Below are 25,394 nucleotides of genomic sequence, written 5' to 3' on the forward strand. Positions count from 1 at the left end.
CTGATCTCATTGACCGCATTGATCTACCCTGGGTCCTTTCTCTTTCTGAAGAAGCCAATGTTGGTGCAGTGTCAGGGCTGGGCTCAGCCCTTCCTTCTCTTAGCTGGGCGCTCAGCTGTTGGCTAATTGCCAGCTCCCATCTTTCTCCACAGTTACCCAGCTGTTGTTGATTCTGCTCGTCAGTCCTGCCTACTTAAAGTCGTCCAGCTCACCTGATCTCTGCCTTCACCTCTGTCAACATTACAGAGACTTTATCCTGCGTTCCTGTTGAAGACTTGCTCGGTTGACGTTTCTTCTGGCTCCTGATCCTGCTTGCTGTACTACTACTACGTTTATCTCTGGCTCTCTTATATTTGCTTGGCTGACTACCCGATCCGGTTACTGAACTCTGGCTTGTTTTGACTACGCTTACTCTGTTTACCTTATTATTCTTATTATTAAACAAGTGTGATTTAACTATACTTCTGTCTCGGTCTGATTCACGGTACCTGATATGCAGCTAAAGACCCCGCCCTTGTTTCCAAACTAAAGAAAAAAACATATACGTTACCAGCACCCAATTCTGATCTCAAGATTTTGGCTTTTTTGAAGTTAGTAAATGGAGAAATTGAAGAACTAAACATCCATTCCCCCAGATTGACAAATATAAACGATCGGGAAAGACAGGCTTTGAAACATCTTACGGATAACACTACTATAATTAAGCCAGTGGATAAGGGAGGAAATATTGTCCTGATGGACAATACTAAATATATAGCCATGTGTAAAAAAAATTTGTAAAATAAAAATTGATATTGAAAGATTACTATTAATATAGTGGAAAAATTAAATCAAGAATATTACCAACTAGTTGATCTGGCATATTTCAATAATACCTTCACTAAAACCACATGGGAATATATTAGAACTCATTTTCTGATTTCTACTCCCTTTCTAAAATCCATAAGGATGCCATCAATCCTTCTGGTAGACCGATCATATCGGGTAGAGGTTCGATCAGTGAGAATGCAAGTCACTTAGTCACAAGCGTTTGATACCGCATGTTAAATGCTTACCATCATATGTGAAGGATGCAATTAATTTTCTTCAGATCATTGATAATCTTACAGTTCCGGGGAATGCCTCTCTTGTGACAATTGATGTAGGGGCTGTTTACAGCTCCATTACCCATGATAGGGGGCTGGCAGCTGTAAAACATACTATTTACCAAAGAGGAGATAAGGATTGGGGTCATAATGAGTTTATCCTATCCCTCTTAGAATACAGCCTACATCACAACGTCTTTACCTTCAATGGCTCCCACCACCTACAGGTGTAGGGGGTAGCGATGGGGACCTGCTGTGCACTGTAATATGCCAACCTGTACCTGGAGGAGTGGGAGCATATGTTCCTTACCGGTGAGGCCTTGTCGATCTACCCTAACCATTTTCTATTATGGTTTAGGTATATCAACAATGTTTTCACCGTGTGGGATGGCTCCCTGGATTTGTTGTCTCAGTGTCTGGAGAAAATGAATAGAAACAAATTCAATTTGACATTTACCATGTCCTCTAGCACTGATACCTTACAGTCAGTATCTGAGAGTAAGTTGGAATTGTACCAGCAATGATTATGGTTAATCATTGCTGGTACATGGTTATGGTTATAATGGTTATTCCCACACATCCCTTAAAAAAGCCTTTAGACAAGCCACATCACACATTAGACACAACCTTCTATATCCCCATAAATCCCCATAAATCCTCGAACCAAGATAATCCATTAAGAATTATCACCAAATATTGCAACCAACATGTTGAGATTCGGAAGACTGTTTCCAAATTTTGGCACATGTTAACAATGAACTCAACCCTGGGTCGATTGACCACAGAGGTTCCTCTCTTTACGTTTAAGAAAGCAGCTTCAATTGCTACCAAACTAGTGAAAAGTGAATTTAAAGGTGACTCAGGTTTTGAACACTGCAAATACAGGGGTACTTTTATGTGTGGTTTGTGTGGCTATTGTCGGTACATGTATATCAACAAGAAACCAATCCTACCTGATGGCAGAATCTTCAAACCAAAACATTTTGCAAATTGTAGGACCTTTGGGGTGATATACATGCTGAAATGTGATTGTGGCTGCTTTTATGTCGGTAAGACGAAGCTCGAATTCTGGAAACAAGCTTATCGACATATTAGAAGCATGCAGACTTGCAATCCTGACCTACCTCTAGGTAGACATACAATCACTGTTCATCAGGGCAAAATTCCCAAAATCAAGTTCTTGATTTTGAATCGTATCCACCCCAGCTCCAGATGAGGAGACTGGAACAAAGATCTTCTCCAGCTGGAGCTGCACTGGATATACACCTTGAGAGCTACATTTTCCCCGGGACTCAACGAGGCAGTTTGCCTCAGGGGGGATGAAAAAGTAGCCATCCTAAAGGTTACACTCTGTAAATCTTCTTGGCTGACTTCTATCTCTGTATCCTTCTTTTTGTTTTTTCTTTTCTTCTGTTTCAATTTTCTTTGTCTTGTTACATACTGACACAAGAATTTTTTTTTTGGCTCATTTTTTATTTGTATAATAATAATTATAATCTTTCTTGTTAACAGATGTTTTTTGTTATTGTTTGCATTGTTTTCTCTTCTTTTCCTTCGTTGTTTGTCCTTTGCTTTTTGCTGCATGCCTCGATGTACACATTGCCACATGGGTGCACTCGTTTTCCTGGCTGCGACCTGTTTTTTGAAATTTGTATCTTATACATCTATACAAATGTCATTCAGACTCTATAGATATAAGCTTTACATCTATGTAGTTTTTATTATTTTTCGATTTTTGGATTTTCTCTTAATTTCCTATTTTGAATATAGCTTTTTTATATTGGAAATGGCCCTGCATGCCTGGCACGGTTAAGACGCTCCTTTTTAGGATGCTCTGCAGTAGTGGCCTGTCTTTTGACAGATTCTATCTGACACTCCCCTTTTGTCTCCTTGGTGACCGCTTTCCAGGCCTCCTGGAGACACTTCCGTGTCGGTAGGATGTGCACACGTCGTGTCACTCCACAGTGCATGTGTATGATGTAATTCTGCGCACATGCAGCGTGGAGGTGCAGCGCAAACTCGACTTGGGGGGTCCTCCTTCACTTCCGGCCGCACACAGCTGTCACCCTTTTAGTGGACAGCGCGGCGGAGATGTACAAGTCTACATATACTTGGCCCCATTTCCACGGCATCACAGGTACTGAGAGGAACAACCTGGGACATCCACTCTAGACTTCAGTCTACCAGCAGTAAGTACTCTGTCTTTGTAATGCTGCATGCTTTCATCAAGTGCTGCTTTCATTCAATACAGGGGCTATCTACTTTATGTTCTCTGCCTACAGCAGCGATACTTACCCTATATGTTTTTTGGATTTCTCTTTAGCATCTCCAATATCCCAGTCCTCTCAGGCTCTGACGCCGTGTATGTCTCTTTGGCTGCTGACCTTATTATAGGTATGTTTTTTCCAGCAAGCAATTTTTTGTCTTCAGGGTATTCTTATAGGCTTCAGTATCTGGGGCCAATTCCCAGAACAGGGACCCCTACGCATAAGCCCAAACACCCTCTTCTCATTGGGGGTGGTGGTGTGGTGCAGTCCCTGCATCCTTTGTATTTGTGCATATTAAGACACGACTATTGCAGATGTCTATGCGAGCAGGGCTGCTGACGATCCTATGTGGCAATGTTTTTAAATACGAACATGGATTTCTCATGTATATATTACTGAACTAGATCTGAGTTGCCATTTATATTTGGCTTTTCTATGTCTGTATGTTAATGGATTGATGTTTTAACTTACTGTTGACTGTCTAATTTTGGATTTCATAGATGACATATATCCTGTTAATACCCTGATGAAGGAGACAACAATCAGCTCTGAAACACGTCAGTTATAGAATACTGTATCTCCATTGTTGTATACCTTGATTTTTTAGTATTCATGACCATGTTCAGTACCTTGTTTATACTGTTTTTGTAATAAATATATTTTCATAATTCATTGTTTTTTGGTAGTGCTTTCAAAGTCCCACCCCTAGGGGTTTTCCTCTTTTTCTTTATTCTCATGGAATGTGGCACACTGGGAACATACTTTATCAGAGTTATTTTTTATCGTAGTATGCCTGTAATACACCTGTAATATGCCTGTAGTATACTTGTAATACACCTGTAATATGCTTGTAATGCACCTGTAATACACCTGTAATACATTTGTAATTTCCCCGTAATACACCTGTAATATGCCTGTAATTTCCCCGTAATACACCTGTAATATGCCTGTAATATACCTGTAATACACCTGTAATTTCCCTGTAATACACCTATAATTTGCCTAAAAAAAATATTGTAATATACTTTTAAAACGCTCAGGTGTGAATGGGTCCTCAAAATCAACAGGATATGGCTATGCCTTTATTCACACTTTAGCGATTCGTGAACATGTGAAAAATCATGTGATTTTGCCATTCATTGTTAAAAAATGTCTGTTTAAATAAACACATGAAGCTCAACACGGGTAGAGTAGCCCATTGAAACGAATAAGCTTCCCTATGCGTGATGCAATTTCGCGCTTGTTCATTAACCACTTCCAGACCGGCCGCTGCAGTTATACGTCGCTACTTTGAAGAGGAATACCATTGTCCATAACCCTGGTATCCTATTCTTCAGCGGACAGTCAGCTTCAAGATAAAAGTGGTCTCTGAAGCAGATTCACCGTGAGATCACTTTTAACAATGGCAGGAGAGGCCCCCCCTCCCGTTGCCCTCCGGTGCCCTCCGCCGCTTACCGGAGCTGTCAGTAGAGGCAGAGGCGATCGGATCCTCTCCCTAGCTTGACATGGAGATGAGTGAGGGGAAGATGGCCCCCACCTGTCTCCATATCATTGCAGGGTGGAAGTGATGCTCTTAAAGGGACATTTTTTTGTCATAATTTTTTTTTTTTTTTAATTGCATTTTAGTCTAAATATGAGATCTGGGGTCTTTTTGACCATAGATCTAATATTTAGGAGGTCCTGTCCTGCTTTTTTTCTATTACAAGGGATGTTTACATTTCTTGTATTAGGAATAAAAGTGACCCTATTTTTTTTTTTATTAAAGAACAGTGTAAAAATTCAAAATAAAAGGTAAAATAAATAATACAAAAAAAATTTGAACGCGCCACATCCCACTGAGCTAGCACGCAGAAGCAACCGCATACATGAACAGCGCCCGCATATGAAAATGATGTTCAAACCACACATGAGAGGTATTGCCATGATCGATAGAGAGAGAGCAATAATTCTAGCCATAGACCTACTCTGTAACTCAAAACATGCAAGCTGTAGAATTTTTTAAACGTCACCTATGGAGATTTTTAAGGGTAAAAGTTTATCACCATTCCACGAGCAGGCACAACTTTGAAGTGTGACATGTTGGGTATCAATTTACTCTGCGTAACATTATCTTTCACAATACAAAAAAAATTGGGGTAACTTTACTGTTTACTGTTGTAATTAAAAAAAATATTTTTTTTCCAAAAAAGTGCGCTTGTAAGACCGCTGCGCAAATACGGTGGTACAAAAAGTATTGCAAGACCGCCATTTTATTCTCTAGGATGTTAGAAAAAATAAATATATGATGTTTGGGGGTTCTAAGTAATTTTCTAGCAAAAAAAAACTGTTTATAACTTGTAAACACCAAATGTCAGAAAGAGGCTCGGTCCTTAAGTGGTTAAATTCTAAATGTATATACAGGTTCAGATTTAAACAGAGTAGATACTCCAGGGTGGAAAAAATATTACTTGTTTTCTGTTGATAAGCAGCGATGGGATACTTTGCTCATGAATACGATCATATTTTGATTGATCAGAATATGAGATTACACGGCAAAAATAGAGTTGTGATCAATCCATAATTATGATCGCATCTTGTTGATCAGACTCTACTTCCCTGAGTGTGACATATCAATTAGATGAGTTGTGGATTGTAGATGAAGCACTCCTATCAGAAAAGATCGATCTGGAAAAAAACTGATCGTGAACTGAAAGGTGTATGCCACCAAAAGGAGAATAGACAATCAGATTGCATAGTGTATGGTCAGCCTTGCACTTTTCCATTCTTCCATTCATTTGCTATGTGAGATGTGAAATGTCACTATGCTCTGTGCAAGCAATCACCTTGCAGCTGAAAGCCAAGTGTGTGTGTGTGTGTGTGTGTGTGCTAGGTGAGCTGTGCCTGTCCTTTCCTTAGCAGGGCTTTCTTCCAGCTGCACAGCCCCCAATGATCCTCTCTATAGTCAGTGCACGCAGATCCTCATTCCCTCATTGTATAGGGTAGTATGATGTCTGATCACTCCCAGCTCACCCTGCACACTCTGCCTGCACTCCCCATCCTCAGACAGACACAACACGTGCTGCCTCCCTCCTCCGCCACTCTCTCATTGGCTGCTCATCCCGGCTCTGCACCGCCCTCCTCTTCCTATTATGGGGCATCCTGAGTCCGAACTGGGAGCTCCAAACAGCAGCATCAGTATCAGCAGCATCAGCATCTCTGGGTATCTATAGTACACACAGCATGGGGCTCTGCAGCACCCTCACTTGTCTCATGGCTCTCACTCTGCCCTACTACCTCTACGCAGAGCAAGGTAAGTCTACTGCCAGCAGCTATACACACACACACACATCACACAGCACATCTGCTCCACTACAAGGCATGCTATAGGGGTGCCTTATCACAAAGACATATTTTATACAGTGACACAACTAAGCTAAAATAGCCCACTTATAAGGCGATGTGCAATGTGATGTCTGCATGCTTTTTATAATACAAAAACAGCATGGGAACATGCCACAGTATTTACTAGCATGGGGATTTTGACAGTTATTGTTGCTACCAGTTTGAAAGTATATATATATATATATATATATATATATATATATATATACATATACTGTAATCAACTTGTGTGATGGATGATCTGATTGTTCTTGTACTGTTGTTGTTGCAGTTATTGTATAGCAGAAGAAATATAGAAACATATATTAATGCAGTAGTGACTTTAAAGGGAATTTACTAAGAATGGACTGCACATGGCAGCCAATCAGCTTCTAGATTTCTTTTTTTAAAGCTTAGCTGAACAAACTAAAGCTAGAAGCTGATTGGTTGCCATGCACACAATCCCCCCCCCCCTTTGAATTTGACTGATTCTCAATCAACAGCGATATCGCTATCAATGAATGGCAGGGTTTCTTTCATGAAATAATGATTCATATTATTGAGACGTCAGTTTAATAATAAATATCACTGAGACATCAGTTTAATAATATTATTTTAGATCACTGAGACATCAGTTTAATAATATTATTTTAGATCACTGAGACATCAGTTTAATAATATTATTTTAGATCACTGAGACATCAGTTTAATACTATAGATCACTGAGACATCTGTTTAATAGTATTATAGGTAACTGTCTAATAATATTATAGGTATCTGTTTAATAATAATATGCAAGATCAGTGAGACATCCATTTAGTAATATTATTTTAGATCTCTAGGATACTGTATCTGTTTAATATTATTATTTCAGATCAATTATACATTTGTTTATTAATATTATGTTAGATCACTAGGACATGTGATTAATAATATCATCATTTATCCTGCTACTTGCAGGAATAGCCATAAGCCATGCTATAGTTGAGCGTCTATTGTTTTGATGTGTAGACAATCACCCCCTGCTCTGGATAGTCTGAATTTAAAGGGCTGGCTGATCGGAGTACCTCTTTGAATGCATGCAAGGATGCAGCTTTTGTCTTTGCTCTTCCTGCTGAATAGTGGAGCAGCGAGATGGTTAATGGTACCTGTGACACTGAGTTTTCTTAGCACAGAATGTGCAGATTTCACGTGCAGGCTTTTTCCAGGGCATACTTTTGGTCCAATGCCTTTGTGGCTCTCTTGTTATTTTCAGGCTCTGATACTTGACTACTGGCTGAGGTTGACAAACCTATGAAGTGGGAGGTAAATGAGAAGTCACAGAACCATTGATATTTCTTTTTTTTTTTTTTTTTTGATGCTGGGCATTTAGGATGGTAGAGCTGAAAGAGCTGATTTTCACAGCGGTATGGAAAATTATTGCTCAATGGTGCATGCATGATTTCTAATTGACTGGACTCTTCCTTAGTATCTAGACAGAGCAAGCCAGCAGGGAAACTGCATATCTCATCAATGACAGCTATTTACTGTAGAACTTAACTATTGGCACAAGATGGCATAATTACTTCCTGGAGACAAAAATGTCCTCCGCCACACTAGCAAGATCTCTTTAGTTTAATCAGAGACTTGATTTTTTTTTTAACACTGTAACAAAGTACCATATAAATGTTACTCAATGAATTGATGACTCATATGATTTACTTACTATTGTAAGCTTTGTATCGGCATGCCAAACCAGCAATCACCTCTAAAGACACAGCAAGGTTAAGAGCAATATCATAAAACACAAATTGCTACCTCCGATTGGATGATTGGGGAAAAATGCAAATTCGCGTCTTAGTGTATTCAGTAAATTATTGCTTTTATTTCATAAGATGATGTAAAGGATGGAAATTATGACCATTATGTCGTCTGAAGTGCGTTAACCAGTATCAGTTGGTTAGTTTACTGCAGTCCAGTTGGTGAAGGATAAATTCTGATTGGCTGACTGGGTGCTATGGTTTTGTGAAGTTTGCACATTGCTTTTTTTTCCTTATTAAAAAAATTAGTAGCTTGGTCATGCTTTTATAAACAGGGGTGTGCCTGCAGTAAAAGCCGATTATATACACAGCTGTTTAGTGATTAGCACTTCCCAGCACTGGGGTCCCCAGTTCAAATCCCGGTCAGCATGCTGTCTGCATGTAGTTTGCATATTCTCCCTGTGCTTGCATGGGTTTCATCCCAAAGACGTTCTGGTAGGCTAATTGGGTGCTTTCTAAAATGGCCCAAGTATGTGTGCACATGTGAGATAGGAACCTTAGATTGTAAGCTCTTTGAGGACAGGGACTGATGTGACTGTGGAAATGGTTGGTGCTATAAAAATACCTGTAATAAATAAAATACCTAAGATTCACCTGTTAAGTTAACATCCCAACAAACTTTGTAATGGAAAACACTCTTTTTTTATACTTGGGAAGTGTTGCTGAAGCTGTTAAGTGATGCTATGTGACACAAAATATACCAGCTGGTAGGCAGCACAGAATGCACGAGGCAATGTCTAGCAATCTGCATTGTTGCATTCTGGAGATCTCAGTTTGCTTTCTTTTAAAGTAATAATTATATACCCACGTTGGACATTTCCGTGGTATAAAAATGTTGAATACAGTGTAAAAATCACCTGTCTGTATCATTATCGGAATTATGTCCCAGTTGGTTATTATTCTGCACATTGACTTTCTTATGCCTTTACAGAACTGTTTCCACCTATTCTGCATAGAACAGCTGCAAACTACCGCTACACCACAGTTTTAAAAAAATGAACTTATTTAGGATGACATTGTGAAATAAGTAGGAGGATGTGGCACTGTGTAGCATGGACAGGTGATCATTTACAGCTCGCAATCTGCCGGAATGGCAAAGAGCACTGTGTAAAACAAGCCAAAGCATCTTAAAAATATTTGAAGTCACTTTTATCTAAGTGAATAACTGGTTTTTAAAAGTCCATTTTCATCCAGGCTTCAAGATGTTGGAGAAAGGTGTATGATGAATTCCGAAAAGAAAAAAGGGCCAGAGTTACACAGAGATGTGAAAGAAAGATTTAGGTGTGAGTGTTGTAGATATAAGCGGTTCAAAGATGAGGCATTTCTGAGCTTGGTATAAGAGGATCGTACTGATGGAAGCTGAGATTGAAGGTGATATATATGAATGTGCTAAGCCTTGTAGAGAGTGATGAAATGGGAACTTTAGAGAGAAAAGGCTAGGGATAGTACAGGTTTTAATATTTTTGGTAAGCATTTACAAGTTGTATCACGGGGAAATGTTACATGATCTGATCAATTACCTATCCATAAATGCACTGTGTCTATAGGGATCTGTGTCCATACAACTAGGTTAAAGAAATATATATAGTTTTAGATTTCTCTGGAATACTTTTCCATGTGTGTGGACTAAAACAATAAAACAATATCTCATACACTTCCATTTATGCGATCTGTAATCTGATTAACACTGCAGAATTATTAAATAAGATATTTAAGGAAAACATAACACGTGGTTTATCTCAGGAAAAGAAAGCTATATTCTCAAAATTCAGTTATATTTTACATGTCTTACAAGTACGCAGGAACTGATTATTGCCCATGTAATTCAAGTATTAACTAATTGCAATAGAAGGTATCAATCAATAGTATGACAATCATCGCTACAAGCTTGGTATTCTATCTTTGTTCTTGCTACAACCAGACTATAATTAAATCAGCAAGAAACTTTCAAGCATATCACCTTATCCTCAAAATACCCCATAGGTTGCAGTTATTAGTGAATCGTTTTGGATCACTTTCCTATCAGTGACACATCATGTGAATTTTTTTTCAAAATGCTTATTCTTTCCATTTTAACTTTCATATATTAGCAGTAACTTTGAGTATATGATTTTTTCTGGAATTATTTGTCTTTTATTGAGGCGGTGTAATGGTGAAAATAAGTGTATTTTTATACTGAGCATGGGGTATTCCTGAAGTATGATTTGACAAAGTATTATATGTGATACAAAAATGGAAGCAACCCTATCAGTCATGTAAGAAATCCAATGGATTTTATTCCAGCATTTCAGCCGTCATCAGACTCCTCAGCATTCAACATTTCTGGTGGTGTAAGTTTGCTAAATCTTCCACTGCACTCTTTGGCTCCATTCTCAAAGATCCTTATAGATCATTACAGGACACAGAAGTAATGTTGGGGTTAGAGAATTCAAGTTACAGACGTGTTGACAGAGACTGTAGGGTCCTAATGGAGCAAATGTAGGAAACAGGAGCTACCAGAGCGGTAACTGTATTAGCGCTTCTACTACAGGGTAGATCTATTTTGAATTATTTAGGGCCGCTTTAAGACCCGTGAGTTGCAATGTTTTCTCACCATATCATAGCTGAGCAGCTCAAATTGTAACATAAAAGTTCTACCCAGGAGCCAATAGGTGATTTATTTTCTGAATTTAATGTGGCATTTGTTATCATGAAATGTGGAAGAGGTCGCAGATAAATCATAGTCAACTCAGAGGATGTTTGCTGGACATGCCCTCTAGTGAGAACCTTTTGAGCTGAAGTATTTGGGATACTATCTACACTCTTTGACAGACCACTAACCCTTGACCCTGCAGTTGCACTCCTTAATTTAAATACCTTTAAGCTTACTAAGCTTCAATTTAGGCTCCTTCTGCAAGTTATAACAGCTGGTAAACAAATGCTAGCAAAGGCCTGGAAAACTCCCAAGTTGTACCTCATCAAGAACAGGATTATGCAGGCTACTCTATAAGATAGAGTCTCTGTGTTTACCAAGCTATGGTGGTGACCTTGGGTTGCTCATTTCCTCCAAATTGGTTTTGATGATTCCCTGTTCGAGCCTTGACTCTATATCACTCGAGTCCCCCATTTCTCCTCCTATCATGATACATACTGTACATTTCTATTTTTGAATTCTAAAATATATGTGTAGCCCATCTACATTCAAAAGCAGGCTCAAACCACAAGTACTAAGAACCATTTTGAGCTACATTGATTACCCTATACGTACTCTCCCAGTAACTGAAGTTCAGGCATTGAAGACCGCTGATAGTGATTGCTGTCCATTTTCTTTCTGCAGTATACACAGATTAGCTTACACAGTATTTAAACTTCAAGTAATGCTCTAGTCAGGTTAGGCTCAGTCATTCCTTCATGCAGAGCCACTAGATCCCCCTCCATGGGACTACATGTCTCATAATTCATGTACCATTAGCACATGCATGGCCAACTGCATTCAATCAATTACACTTGGTAGGCAGGTCTCTAATGCATTTAGGCTGCCTGTGCCTGCCAGCACAAGGAGTGTCCTTATGTCAGACAGCAGTATCAGATGAGAGCACATAAATGGGTGGCTCCATAGGTTCATGCAATTCAAGGAGCCACTCTTATACAGGAAAGTGGGACCAGTGCTCTAGGTACAAGCTGATTCAGGAGGAAAAAAACTAGAGCAGTGAGCACATTGAGGAGCAGCACAGAATGTAAGTGTTCATGCCAGCAGTATAAGTAGTAAAAACTACCCAACATGGTGCAAGTAGTTAGAATAGAACCATCTTAGAGCACAAACTTCTGTTGATGCTGGAGTGGTTTATGAACCTATAGGGGGAGTTTGCAGTTACAGATGAATTGTAAGCTTACTTGTGGTATGTTGTTATCATTATTGAATATATTTAAGAATGACCATAGGGGGGGGGGATCTGTTGGTCTTGATAAAATGCTGTAACGTACATAAGTGCTGCAGGTTGCCTGCGCCTCCTGTTCTTCACAGTTTTTTTGTATATTTGAATAATCCTGAGTATGATGGGTATTGCTGGGCATGTATTAATGGCAACTATTCCTGTTTTTTTTGTGCAGAATATTGTAAATAAATGTATGGCTCTTACTTTGTGTATAATATTGGCTGGTGATTGTTGAACCACTTAATGTCTTTGTGAATCATTTTTGGATTACAATGGATGGCAGGAATACAAAGGGAGCCTGGTTATGAAAAACACCACTACATCTCTTAAGTTGAAGCATATATCTGGGAGACTGTGTCAGCGGCTAAATAGCCTGTCTGCTCATTACTGTATTGTCTAGAAGAGTCACATAATATGTCAGATAAACATGTTCATTGTATTCTGTACATTATCTACTAGAAAATCTCACAGTGCCTATCCCTTCTGTATGTTGGCAATAAATCACTAAGCTTGTTTAGAGTTTCATTTTGGTGATAAATGGCAAAACTTTAATTCTAATATTGGACCTATTAGAATAGAGATATGCAGTAGCCTAAAATATCAGAACATGTTTTCTACAGCCTGTAGAGGACACACTAATGATGGTGATTTTAAAATGGTAGTCACAGCTATTTATACTTTTGTTTTTATCCTTAAATTGTGGTATATGCTTAGCAAATAATTATGTTTGTCCTTCAGAAGTTGCTTTGAAATGAAACTGTCAGTAAGGGAGATGTCAATTATTACCACTCAGAAACCAATGACGTTAAAATGTGTATACGGTAGCTTACAATGGTATAGGTGTCTGTTTAATAAACTGTGATTATGCCTGCATGATCACAGTTTACCATCACATCATGTGATAATTTATCACTGCTGGAGAAAAGTTGGAGTCTGTTTAAGTGGCTGAATTAATACAATGATAATTAGCAGTAAAGGGATGAGTCGCGTTCTGTTCAAACTTAGTTCAGCAAAACTCATTTGAAGCTGGCGCTTGATCGCATCCCTGCCAGCCCAATCAGCTATGGCAAGAACATTTCTCTACCTGGCCATATGGTCATATTAGGTCATGGATGTCACCAGCATCCCCACTCCTTTGCATACATACAGCTGTGAGCTGTGGGGTAAGGAATGCCCCGGCAACAGCTAAATGGGCTGGGAGTAATGCAATCATGGTATAGCTGCCCATGGGTTCATCAGAACTGGGTTAGGACCAGGACTGAGTTTAGACCAAAAAAATAGTAAAGGTCTAGCGAGCTACCAAATCAAAGTTCCCTTATCTTATAATAGTATGACAGCTGCTAGCACTAATCACGTCCCATACTACCATGTGAGAATCACAGATAAATAAATAAATCATGTGCAGCGCTATCCCCTTAAACCCCTTTTACACTGGGGCGCTTTGCAGGCACTACAGCGCTACAAAATAGTTACGGCAAAGTGCCCTGAAAGAGCCACTCCTGTCTCTCCAGTGTGAAAGCCTGATGGATTTCACACTGGAGCGGTGCGCTGGCAGGACACTAAAAAAAGTCTTGCTAGCAGCATCTTTGGAGCGGTGAAGGAGCGGTGTGTATACCACTCCTCCACCGCTCCTGCCCATTGAAATCAATGGGCTGCGCAGCTATACCGCCGGCAAAGCGCTGCTGCAGCAGCACTTTGCGGGTGGTTTTAACCCTTTCTTGGCTGGCTTTAACACTTTCTCGGCTGCTAGTAGGGGGTAAAAGCGCCCCGCTAGCGGCTGAATAGCGCCGCAAAATTGATGGTAAAGCACCACTAACAATAGCGGCGCTTTACCGCCGACGCACCCACTGCCCCAGTGTGAAAGGGGCCTAAATGATCTGCTGAATCTGCAGCAAAAAACCTAAAAAACTAAATTGTTATCTAAAGTGATGTGCCTATAAAAGCAAATCCAAGAATATAATAATAATATATATGCGACTAAAAGTCGTCATTCAGCTTTCAACATCGTATAGCGTGAATATACACACATTTCATAAAATATAAATATTGATACAAAAGTGATCCATAAAGTGCTCAAGTTTATATAAGTCCGTGATACTCTGACTACCCAGGTTCAGTTTTCAGTGTCCGTAATACTGCAATAATAAACGTGACTTGATAGGTGACTGTGAATATAGCGATCTGCAGCAGTGATTACACTCAGGTGCTCCCCACCCCAAGGTAATGGCCACTCACCTCAGAGCGTGTGACCTCGTAAATAAGTTTGGTCAATACATGCTTTTGAATCATGAAAATGGATTCCAATTTAGGTTGCAAGGTATAAACACTGCTCAAAGATGTAGCCTCCTCACATATAAATATCAAACAGAAACTCCATAGTGTGATACTGTTTTAAAAGATTGTAGTTACTGCAAACAAAGACCTATGATAGGGTACTCACATGGGTCTGGTGTGTTAGTGCACCACTTTATAGAATGCCTTATTAGCCATGGATGAGATTGTGTGCTCCTACTCCATAAGGTAGTCTCCTGCGCCGTCCAGTCCCCTCCCCAAGGGACTCTCTCCCCACATTACTGACACATCCCATCCCATTGTCTTCACCATGTCTGTATTTACTCTCACTACCTGCTTTATCCTTTTGCTATCGCCCCTCATATTCCCTTGTATTTCCCTTCTCCCCCACAGATTTCACCTCTCCCCCACTTACACAAACTTCTCTTGTCCATTCCAATATTCATCAGTACACCAGCTTTTTTTTAAGTTTTTTTAACCGCTTGCTGACCAGCCGCTGTCATTTTACTGCTGCAGGTCGGCACGATCCCGCAAACCATCGTAGCTATACATCTGCTTGCGGGATAGCAGGCGCGCGCCCCCTGCACAGCGGGGGTGCCGATGCTCATGGCCGACAGTCGCGATGACCACCGGCCACGAGCGATCGCGAGTACGAGAGACAGAACAGGGACGAGTGTGTGTAAACCCACACTTCCTTGTTCTGTTCTGAGAGGAGTGACAGATCGTGTGTTCCTATTAGCTAGGAACCACGATCCGTCACTTCCTCTAGTCAGTCCCCTCCCACTTCAGTTAGAAACACAAATAAGGGAACACATTTAACCCCTTGATTGCCCCCTAGTGTTAACCCCTTCCCTGCCAGTGACATTTTTACAGTAATCAGTGCATTTTTATAGCACTGATCGCTGTATAAATGCCAATGGCTCCAAAAATGTGTCAAAATTGTCCGCCATAATGTCGCAGTCACGATAAAAATTGCAGATCGCTGCCATTACTAGTAAAAAAAAAAAATAAAAATGGTATAAATCTATCCCCTATTTTGTAGACGCTTTAACTTTTGCGCAAACCAATCAATATACGCTTATTGCGATTTTTTTTTACCAAAAATATGTAGAAGAATACATATCGGCCTAAACTGAGAAAAAATTTGCTTTTTTTTAAAAAAAATGAGGATATTTATTATAGCAAAAATATTGTGCTTTTTTCAAAATTGTCGCTCCTATTTTGTTTATAGTGCAAAAAATAAAAACCGCAGAGGCGATCAAATACTGCCAAAAGAAATCTCTATTTGTGGGAAAAAAAGGACGTCAATTTTGTTTGGGTACAGCATTGCACGACCGTGCAATTGTCAGTTAAAGTGACACAGTGCCGAATCGCAAAAAATGACCAGGTCATTCAGCAGCCAAACCTTCCGGGGCTGAAGTCCAGCCTGAACTTGTTTGGCTGGGCTTCTCCTAAGGGTCACAGGAGTGCAATTTTTTTGCACTGCTGTGACCCATTTTCAGCAGAGAGCAGGCTGAAGTCTACTCTCTGCTGATGTTACTGGAATCAGTCCAGGCACCATGTCATCATGATAACGAAGTCTGGATCCGCCAGGTGCCTGGACTGATGCCTGTCTCAGCCTCTCAGTGAGCCAACAAGAGCCTGAGATGGCCGCTCTCCACCCCTCCACAGCTCATCGCTCCAGTGAGCGTGGAGGAGCAGTACAGGAGAGCTGCTGACTGACAGGCCTCTCCTCTCGGGGATCTGTGAAAACCGAGCCATCGGCGGTGTTCGATCGCTCAGTTCTCAGTGTAGAGATGCCAGGGGAAAAATGCAGCATTGGCCCGATACTGCATTCACCTAGGTAAGTATAGAAGGGGAAAAAAAAAACAAAACCCATACTTCTCTTTTAAATAAGAACCTCTGCGTCTGTTAACATGACATTCAGAGATGAACAGTTGTGGGCAGATGTACATACAGTATGTCGACATCCATTTTCTCTGTGGGTGAACACAGATTGGTTTTCTTCTGTGGAGGGGGAGCGGCCGTCTCAGGCTCTTGGCAGCTCATTGAGAGGTTGAGACAGGCATCAGTCCAGGCACCTGGCGGATCCAGACTTCATCGTCGTGATGACGTGGTGCCTGGACTGATTCCAGTGATGTCAGCAGAGAGCAGACTTCAGACCGCTCTCTGCTGAAAATGGGTAGTGCAAAAACTCCTGTGACCCTTAGGAGAAGCTGAGCCAAACAAGCTCAGGCAGGACTTCTCCTTTAAAAAACAAAAAAAAAAATGGAAGAAAATGGAGGTCACATGTGGGACATTTTCATACATCACCATGCTGCCTAAAAGCATTGCAACATCCATCAGTATGATACAAGAGGCTGTTGTGCATAGAGTTCAATGACGTGTTAGTTTAAAATATATGTAAACGATCGCCATGTAAAATAACTCATTCCGTTTAAAATAGAACTGAAAGGCAAACTATTGGCATGTGTGTGTATATATATATATATATACAGTGGGGACGGAAAGTTTTCAGACCCCCTTAAATTTTTCACTCCTTGTTATAGTGCAGCCATTTGCTAAAATCATTAAAGTTAATATTTTTTTCCTCATTAATGTACACATAGCACCCCATATTGACAGAAAAACACAGAATTGTTGACATTTTTACACATTTATTAAAAAAGAAAAACTGAAATATCACATGGTCCTAAGTATTCAGACCAATTGCTCAGTATTTAGTAAAAGCACCCTTTTGATCTAATACAGCCATGAGTCTTTTTGGGAAAGATGCCATTCCTCCTTCCAGAACCTCTCCAGTTCTGTCAGGTTGGATGGTAAACGTTGGTGGACAGCCATTTTTAGGTCTCTCCAGAGATGCTCAATTGGGTTTAAGTCAGGGCTCTGGCTGGGCCATTCAAGAACAGTCACAGAGTTGTTGTGAAGCCACTCCTTCGTTATTTTAGCTGTGTGCTTAGGGTCATTGTCTTGTTGGAAGGTAAACTTTCAGCCCAGTCTGAGGTCCTGAGCACTCTGGAGAAGGTTTTCGTCCAGGCTATCCCTGTACTTTTCCGCATTCATCTTTCCCTCAATTGCAACCAGTCGTCCTGTCCCTGCAGCTGAAAAACACCCCCACAGCATGATGCTGCCACCACCATGCTTCACTGTTGGGACTGTATTGGACAGGTGATGAGCAGTGCCTGGTTTTCTCCACACATACTGCTTAGAATTAAGGGCAAAAAGTTCTATCTTGGTCTCATCAGACCAGAGAATCTTATTTCTCACCATCTTGGGGTCCTTCAGGTGTTTTTTTTAGCAAACTCCATGCAGGCTTTCATGTGTCTTGCACTGAGGAGAGGCTTCTGTCGGGCCACTCTGCCATAAAGCCCCGACTGGTGGAGGGCTGCAGTGATGGATGACTTTCTACAACTTTCTCCCGTCTCCCGACTGCATCTCTGGAGCTCAGCCACAGTGATCATTGGGTTCTTCTTTACCTCTCTCACCAAGGCTTTTCTCCCCCGATAGCTCAGTTTGGCCAGATGGCCAGCTCTAGGAAGTGCAGCAGAAATTTTTTTGTAACCTTGGCCAGATTTGTGCCTTGCCACAATTCTGTCTCTGAGCTCTTCAGGCAGTTCCTTTGACCTCATGATTCTCATTTGCTCTGACATGCACCGTGAGCTGTAAGGTCTTATATAGACAGGTGTGTGACTTTCCTAATCAAGTCCAATCAGTATAATCAAACACAGCTGGACTCAAATGAAGGTGTAGAACTCAGAAGAAATGGACAGCACCTGAGTTAAATATATGAGTGTCACAGCAAAGGGTCTGAATACTTAGGACCATGTGATATTTCAGTTTTTCTTTTTTAATAAATCTGCAAAAATGTCAACAATTCTGTGTTTTTCTGTCAATATGGGGTGCTGTGTGTACATTAATGCAGAAAAAAAATGAACGTAAATGATTTTAGCAAATGGCTGCAATATAACAAAGAGTGAAAAATTTAAGGGGGTCTGAATACTTTCCGTTCCCACTGTATATATATATATATATATATATATATATATATATATATATATATATATACACATACACATTATAAATACCTTTTTTCCACTTTGTATAAGCAATCAAATAGTCTCTGTTCTCAGCTGCATAAGGAGCTCATAGAGCTAGGGGAGGGGAAACAGCAGCACACTGGTTGACCCAGTGTATGGCTGTGCATGGAGGGGGGGGGTGTCAGGAAAAGTCTGATCATTGGAGGAAAGCATTCTGAGTTCTCAGCAGAGCCAGAAATCTGACCATGCTGTGCTCTCATACCTAGCGTGGTCAGTTTTTAATAGGGAAGCTAGTGACTGTCAGGAACACAAAGGAAGCAATATAAAGAGAGCGGAAAACTTTTTTTATATAAGTACATGGTAAAGCACATAACAGGAACATATTTTTTTAACAAATGTTTAAAAACTACTGCAATGCATTGGAACAATGCCTCACTCGGGGGCAGGCCCAATGTACAACAGTACCATCACTTCCACTGGTGTGAATGAGCCCTTAGTGAACTTGGTACAGCAGTTGTAAGTGGTAAAACAATTGCCACTCATAAAAGTGACTGTGCCATGCATCTTTCCTGATGTATCGGTGCACCAAAAAAACAGCCGTTTAGGTAATAATGAATTCCCCCTGAAGGTCAGGGGAGGAGGAAAGAAGGAGCTACATGCTGCAAAGTGCCTTATTAGATGCATTACAGCATGAACAATCTTGTCGTTATGCCTGATTTATGTGTAAAATGCTAACTTCCCTGGCTCTTTACGCCCCGTTTCACCTAAAAAATCCTTTATCACCAAGACTGACTTGGCTTGACTTGGCAATAAATCTTGGTGATATTCTCCATTACAGTTTAGTGCCTTTTACCATTTATTAAATAGGTACATTCCTATTATTTTCTCTGTACTTCTCACTGAGAATTCACAGTGAAGAGAAGGAACAAGATATTCACTGTTTTTTAGTACCTACTTGACTTATCACCTTTTATTATCCTCTTCACTCCAACAATATGCAATTATGCAGCCTCTCAGTGAGTGGGCCTTGACGCTGAGCAGCTGCATAATTTGCGTACCAAAATATAAACAAACCTGTGCCAAGAGCATACCCTGCACGCTCCCAGCACAGTTACCGGTGCCTAACAGAAAACTCTCAATAGTTATTTGTGATCAGGAGCTTTCCGATCATGTGCCTGTTGTTAGGGCCAAACACGGTGGTCACAGGATCATAAACCCTGCCCCGCCTCCCGTCACCAGGAACCCCTTAAAGCGGAGTTCCACACAAAAATGGAACTTCCGCTTTTCGGAACCCTCCCCCCCTCCGGTGTCACATTTGGCACCTTTCAGGGGGGAGGGGGGTGCAGATACCTGTCTAAGACAGGTATTTGCACCCACTTCCGTCATAAACTCCCATGGGAGTCTACGCCTCTTCCCGTCCCCACTGCGCTGTCTCCTGGGAAACACACAGCTCCCAGGAGAGAGCGGGGACCACTTACGATGCGCAGCGCGACTCGCGCATGCGCAGTAGGGAACCGGGAAGTGAAGCCGCAACGCTTCACTTCCTGATTCCCTCACCTAGGATGGAGGTGGCAGCTGCCGAGAACCGAGTGGGTTCTCGGCGTCACCTGCCGACATCGCTGGACCCTGGGACAGGTAAGTGGCCATGTATTAAAAGTCAGCAGCTGCAGTATTTGTAGCTGCTGGCTTTTAATATTTTTTTTTTTTTGGCGGTGTGGGTGGACCCCCGCTTTAAAGGGCCAGGAGGCACCGGCGTTAAGGGGTTAAACACTGCACTGGGGGCTTATCACCGTTTATCACTGGCTTTTCACTGTTTATTAAACATACACCCTAGTGTAGTTAATTTAGTGGGATCTAAAACATGCATGTTCAACATATTAACTTGTCTCAATGTGCAATAGTCTAGACCAGTGATGGCCAACTTAGTAAATATACAGATCCTCTATTAATGCTATTAATATTATTTATTAGGATAATATTAATACGATTTAAAATATAATTCTGGATAAACCAATCCTCTTCTAGTAAGCCATTAGACAATAAAAGACATATACCAGTGGTCTTCTGAAGCCTTTCCAAATCAGCCACACATATTGTCCATAGACTACTTTGCATATCATCATAGCTCCTTGCACTGCCTTCACTGTCTTATTCATATTTATGAGAGGACAGTTGCCTGATCTGGTTATTTTTTTGTTTGATTGGGCAACAATCTTAAAGCTATGTGTCAGGCTGACAGCCAGCCAAATGCTCTTGAGGAAACATTAATCAGTCAAACTGGAAATGTATGATTCCCCTGATTAGCTTTCAATTTATACAGCCTCTGTGTATAGCATAAACATAAATTCCTGGCTGTACTAAGGACAGTTGCCTGATTTGTCTATTTTTTTGTTTGACTGGGCAACAATCTTAAAGCCATGTGTCAGGCTGACAGCCAGCCAAATGCCCCTGAGGAAACATTAATCCGTCAAACTGGAAATGTACGATTCCCCTGATTAGCTTTCCACCTTTACAGCCTCTGTGCATAGCATAAACATGAATGCCTGGCTGTACTAAGCAGTTGCATTTATAAAAAGTGCAAATGAGATATGTTTCTGAGAGAGGTTGGGTTTTGCAGCATATCAGTAAAATCTATTTCACTACATAGTGGTGCTCCCAGCACTGCAAGAGTAAAGCCTGGTACACAACCGCGGGTTGAACGGAAAAAAATGAATATCTCCGGTCTGAGCCACTGTACTAACCATGTGAGGTTAGTTCAGCGACCTCTGCCACTGAATTGTTGTGTTCTGAAACGGGGACGCCCTCCTCCCTGTCAGAACACTCCAATCAGCGCTCTCTGTCATTGGCTGAGAGCACTGATCAGGAGTCAGTTGGATGCTGGTTTTCCAGCATGCACGTCTGACAGAAGCAGGAGGAACGGCTTCTGTCGGACAGACTGACATACAAATGTTGACCATTTTTTTTTAACCGCCCGATGTCTCCCAACAGTCAGCCCGTGTTTACCCGGCTTAAGGCCGGCCATACATTGATACATTGTAGGAATCTCGGCTGGTTCAGCAGGAACCGGCCGAGATTCAAATCCTTAATGGGCAAGCTGAATGTACCAAATTGATCAATCGGTGCTGGATTCTCATGCGATTATTAGTAGCGGCTGCTATAGTCACTAACAATAATAACTATCTTCTCCCAGCGAGGACAGCTATCTCGCCTGCCCCTCTGCCAGGAAAAGACAATTGCTGATTCCCCTGTCAACACTGTCTGACCCCGTGGTTGCAGGAAAGACATTTGCACCGTGTATGGCCTGCCTAACACTCTACACCCTCCCCACCCCAACGGTCCCCTCTGTACTGATGGGCTATAAGAGCCCATGTAGCCGGTACAGTGGTCCAGGAATTTGAAATCCCAGCTCTTCTCCATCTTCTCTGTGCAGTGCATCCAGAACAAATTAAAGCAACCAATCAGAATCAGAATAGACTACTCTGAACAAGGATAAGAAAACTGTGTTAAAGAATTTTAAAGTGATAGGAGGTTTGTTTTATCACTCATCTGAAATAATTGATATCTCAACATAACACAGATACCTGATAGAAAATAGCATTTCAATAAAACTACTCTGGTATGCTATGAAAGAAACAAAATCTGAAAAGTGATTGAGAAGGCCAGCTTTATAAGGTAAGGTTCACACATCATTATTGATTTGTTGTCCCCAACTATAGTCACCTCTTTACTGGTAAAGGGCAGCCTGCATTGCACTGTAATCAATAGTTTACCAGGAATGGATTGTTGAAGTTTTATACATATCCATGAATATTCTGAAGGATAAAGTACAGTGTGTGGATTCATTATTGCATTGCATGTGTTGTATATCAGAATAATTAGATGAGAAGTTTGAAAAATTAAAGCATGGTGATGGAGTGGAGTTTATGGGATTGATGTACTAAAGGAGTAAATAATGTTCACTTAGCATAGGGAATATTTACTCAGCTTTACAAATAAGGTAACATGTCTTTGTTTCAATCACCCAATATAACGAAAGCAATTTTCTTTTCATTTCCTTGCACAAGACAGGTTATTGAAAAAGTTACACAGTTTCGCCACATTTACTTATTTAAGTTTCTGAAAACTATCTTCTATAAATGAGCCTCTTTGTGTCAATGGACCATTGCCAATAGAAATCTGAATGCTGTCAATTGCTGACCTCTTTCTAAAAATACTTACTGATTTAAAAATAAATCATGGAGATCCTAAGGCTTCATTGATTTCTGAGTGGCTTACCTTGGAACAAGTACACTACCGTTCAAAAGTTTGGGGTCACCCAAACAATTTTGTGTTTTCCATGAAAAGTCACACTTATTCACGACCATACGTTGTGAAATGAATAGAAAATAGAGTCAAGACATTGACAAGGTTAGAAATAATGATTTGTATTTGAAATAACATTGTTTTTACATCAAACTTTGCTTTCATCAAAGAATCCTCCTTTTGCAGCAATTACAGCATTGCACACCTTTGGCATTCTAGCTGTTAATTTATTGAGGTAAGCTGGAGAAATTGCACCCCACGCTTCTAGAAGCAGCTCCCACAAGTTGGATTGGTTGGATGGGCACTTCTGGCGTACCATACGGTCAAGCTGCTCCCACAACAGCTCAATGGGGTTCAGATCTGGTGACTGTGCTGGCCACTCCATTACCGATAGAATACCAGCTGCCTGCTTCTGCTGTAAATAGTTCTTGCACAATTTGGAGGTGTGTTTAGGGTCATTGTCCTGTTGTAGGATGAAATTGGCTCCAATCAAGCGCTGTCCACTGGGTATGGCATGGCGTTGCAAAATGGAGTGATAGCCTTCCTTATTCAGAATCCCTTTTACCCTGTACAAAGCTCCCACCTTACCAGCACCAAAGCAACCCCAGACCATCACATTACCTCCACCATGCTTAACAGATGGCGTCAGGCATTCTTCCAGCATCTTTTCATTTGTTCTGCGTCTCACAAACATTCTTCTTTGTGATCCAAACACCTCAAACTTGGATTCATCCGTCCACAACACTTTTTTCCAGTCTTCCTCTGTCCAATGTCTGTGTTCTTTTGCCCATCTTAATCTTTTTCTTTTATTGGCCAGTCTCAGATATGGCTTTTTCTTTGCCACTCTGCCCTGAAGCCCAAAATCCCGCAGCCGCCTCTTCACTGTAGATGTTGACACTGGTGTTTTGTGGGTACTATTTAATGAAGATGCCAGTTGGGGACCTGTGAGGCGTCTGTTTCTCAAACTAGAGACTCTAATGTGCTTATCTTCTTGCTTAGTTGTGCAACGCGGCCTCCCACTTCTTTTTCTAATCTGGTTAGAGCCTGTTTGTGCTGTCCTCTGAAGGGAGTAGTACACACCGTTGTAGGAAATCTTCAATTTCTTTGCAATTTCTCGCATGGAATAGCCTTCATTTCTAAGAACAAGAATAGACTGTCGAGTTTCAGATGAAAGTTCTCTTTTTCTGGCCATTTTGAGCGTTTAATTGACCCCACAAATGTGATGCTCCAGAAACTCAATCTGCTCACAGGAAGGTCAGTTTTGTAGCTTCTGGAAGGAGCTAGACTGTTTTTAGATGTGTGAACATGATTGCACAAGGGTTTGCTAATCATCAATTAGCCTTCTGAGCCAATGAGCAAACACATTGTACCATTAGAACACTGGAGTGATAGTTGCTGGAAATGGGCCTCTATACACCTATGTAGATATTGCACCAAAAACTAGACATTTGCAGTTAGAATAGTCATTTACCACATTAGCAATGTATAGAGTATATTTGTTTAAAGTTAGGACTAGTTTAAAGTTAGCTTCATTTAAAAGTACAGTGCTTTTCCTTCAAAAATAAGGACATTTCAATGTGACCCCAAACTTTTGAACGGTAGTGTATGTACATTAGCAAAGCCAGAGAGAAGTTGGAGTAAATCTGCATATTTAGTTATGAGTTAATGACACAAAAAGTACTGAAGACTCTCAGTTAACATGGCGCCAAGGAACCAGTATTTTCAGAAGGGGAGGTCAATAATTGCAACCTCTGTACTTTCTTAGCCCAAATACTTTAAGCTCTTTGAAATTGTTGTTCACAAAGCTACCCAGACATGGTGTCAGGGTGTCACGTGCGTCTCTGTGCCTTTAAGGAGGGGTGGGCTCCCTCCGGGCACACCTCCCCGTACCCTATCCATTGTAATATGTGCTCCTACTATGGTGACACAAGAAATTTTAGAGTTAAGACTGCACAATATATAGAGGAGCCTTGAGGTGGGCGCTATTTACACATGTGTGTAAACAACACCCTCTGTTCTTAAAGTAAACTGTTGGACAGGATCAATTTGGTTTGTTTGCGATGTGCGTTGCCCTTCCATGTGCACCTTGCTGCAAAGGGTAGTTATAGGTTGGGTGGTTGCTATTTTTTTGAAAGTTTGAAAAATGAAAGCGTGGTGATGGAGTGAAGTTTTTGGGGTGGATGTACTAAAGGAGTAAATGTGTTTATTCCTATGTTCACTTAGCAAAAGGGTATATTTACTTAGCTTTGCAAATAAGGTGACACGGTTTCAATTGCCCAATAAAATGAAGGCCAAAATATAATTTTGTTATTTCCTTGCACATGGCAGGTTATTGAAA

The 25,394-nt window shown here is 40.8% G+C and overlaps 1 protein-coding gene across 1 annotated transcript in view; it reads left to right on the top strand.

Annotated features, from left to right (window-relative positions):
- Positions 1 to 6,447: 6,447 nt before the first annotated feature.
- Positions 6,448 to 25,394, top strand: part of EPHA10 (EPH receptor A10) — a 1,179,171-nt gene continuing 1,160,224 nt past the window's right edge. The window contains exon 1 of the mRNA XM_073615517.1: positions 6,448 to 6,641. Within this exon, the coding sequence (XP_073471618.1) occupies positions 6,572 to 6,641 (70 nt within the window). The 5' untranslated portion in view covers positions 6,448 to 6,571. The remainder of the gene's footprint in view (positions 6,642 to 25,394) is intronic.

Source organism: Aquarana catesbeiana, linkage group LG02, assembly GCF_042186555.1.
Source record: "Aquarana catesbeiana isolate 2022-GZ linkage group LG02, ASM4218655v1, whole genome shotgun sequence".
NCBI lineage: Eukaryota > Metazoa > Chordata > Amphibia > Anura > Ranidae > Aquarana > Aquarana catesbeiana.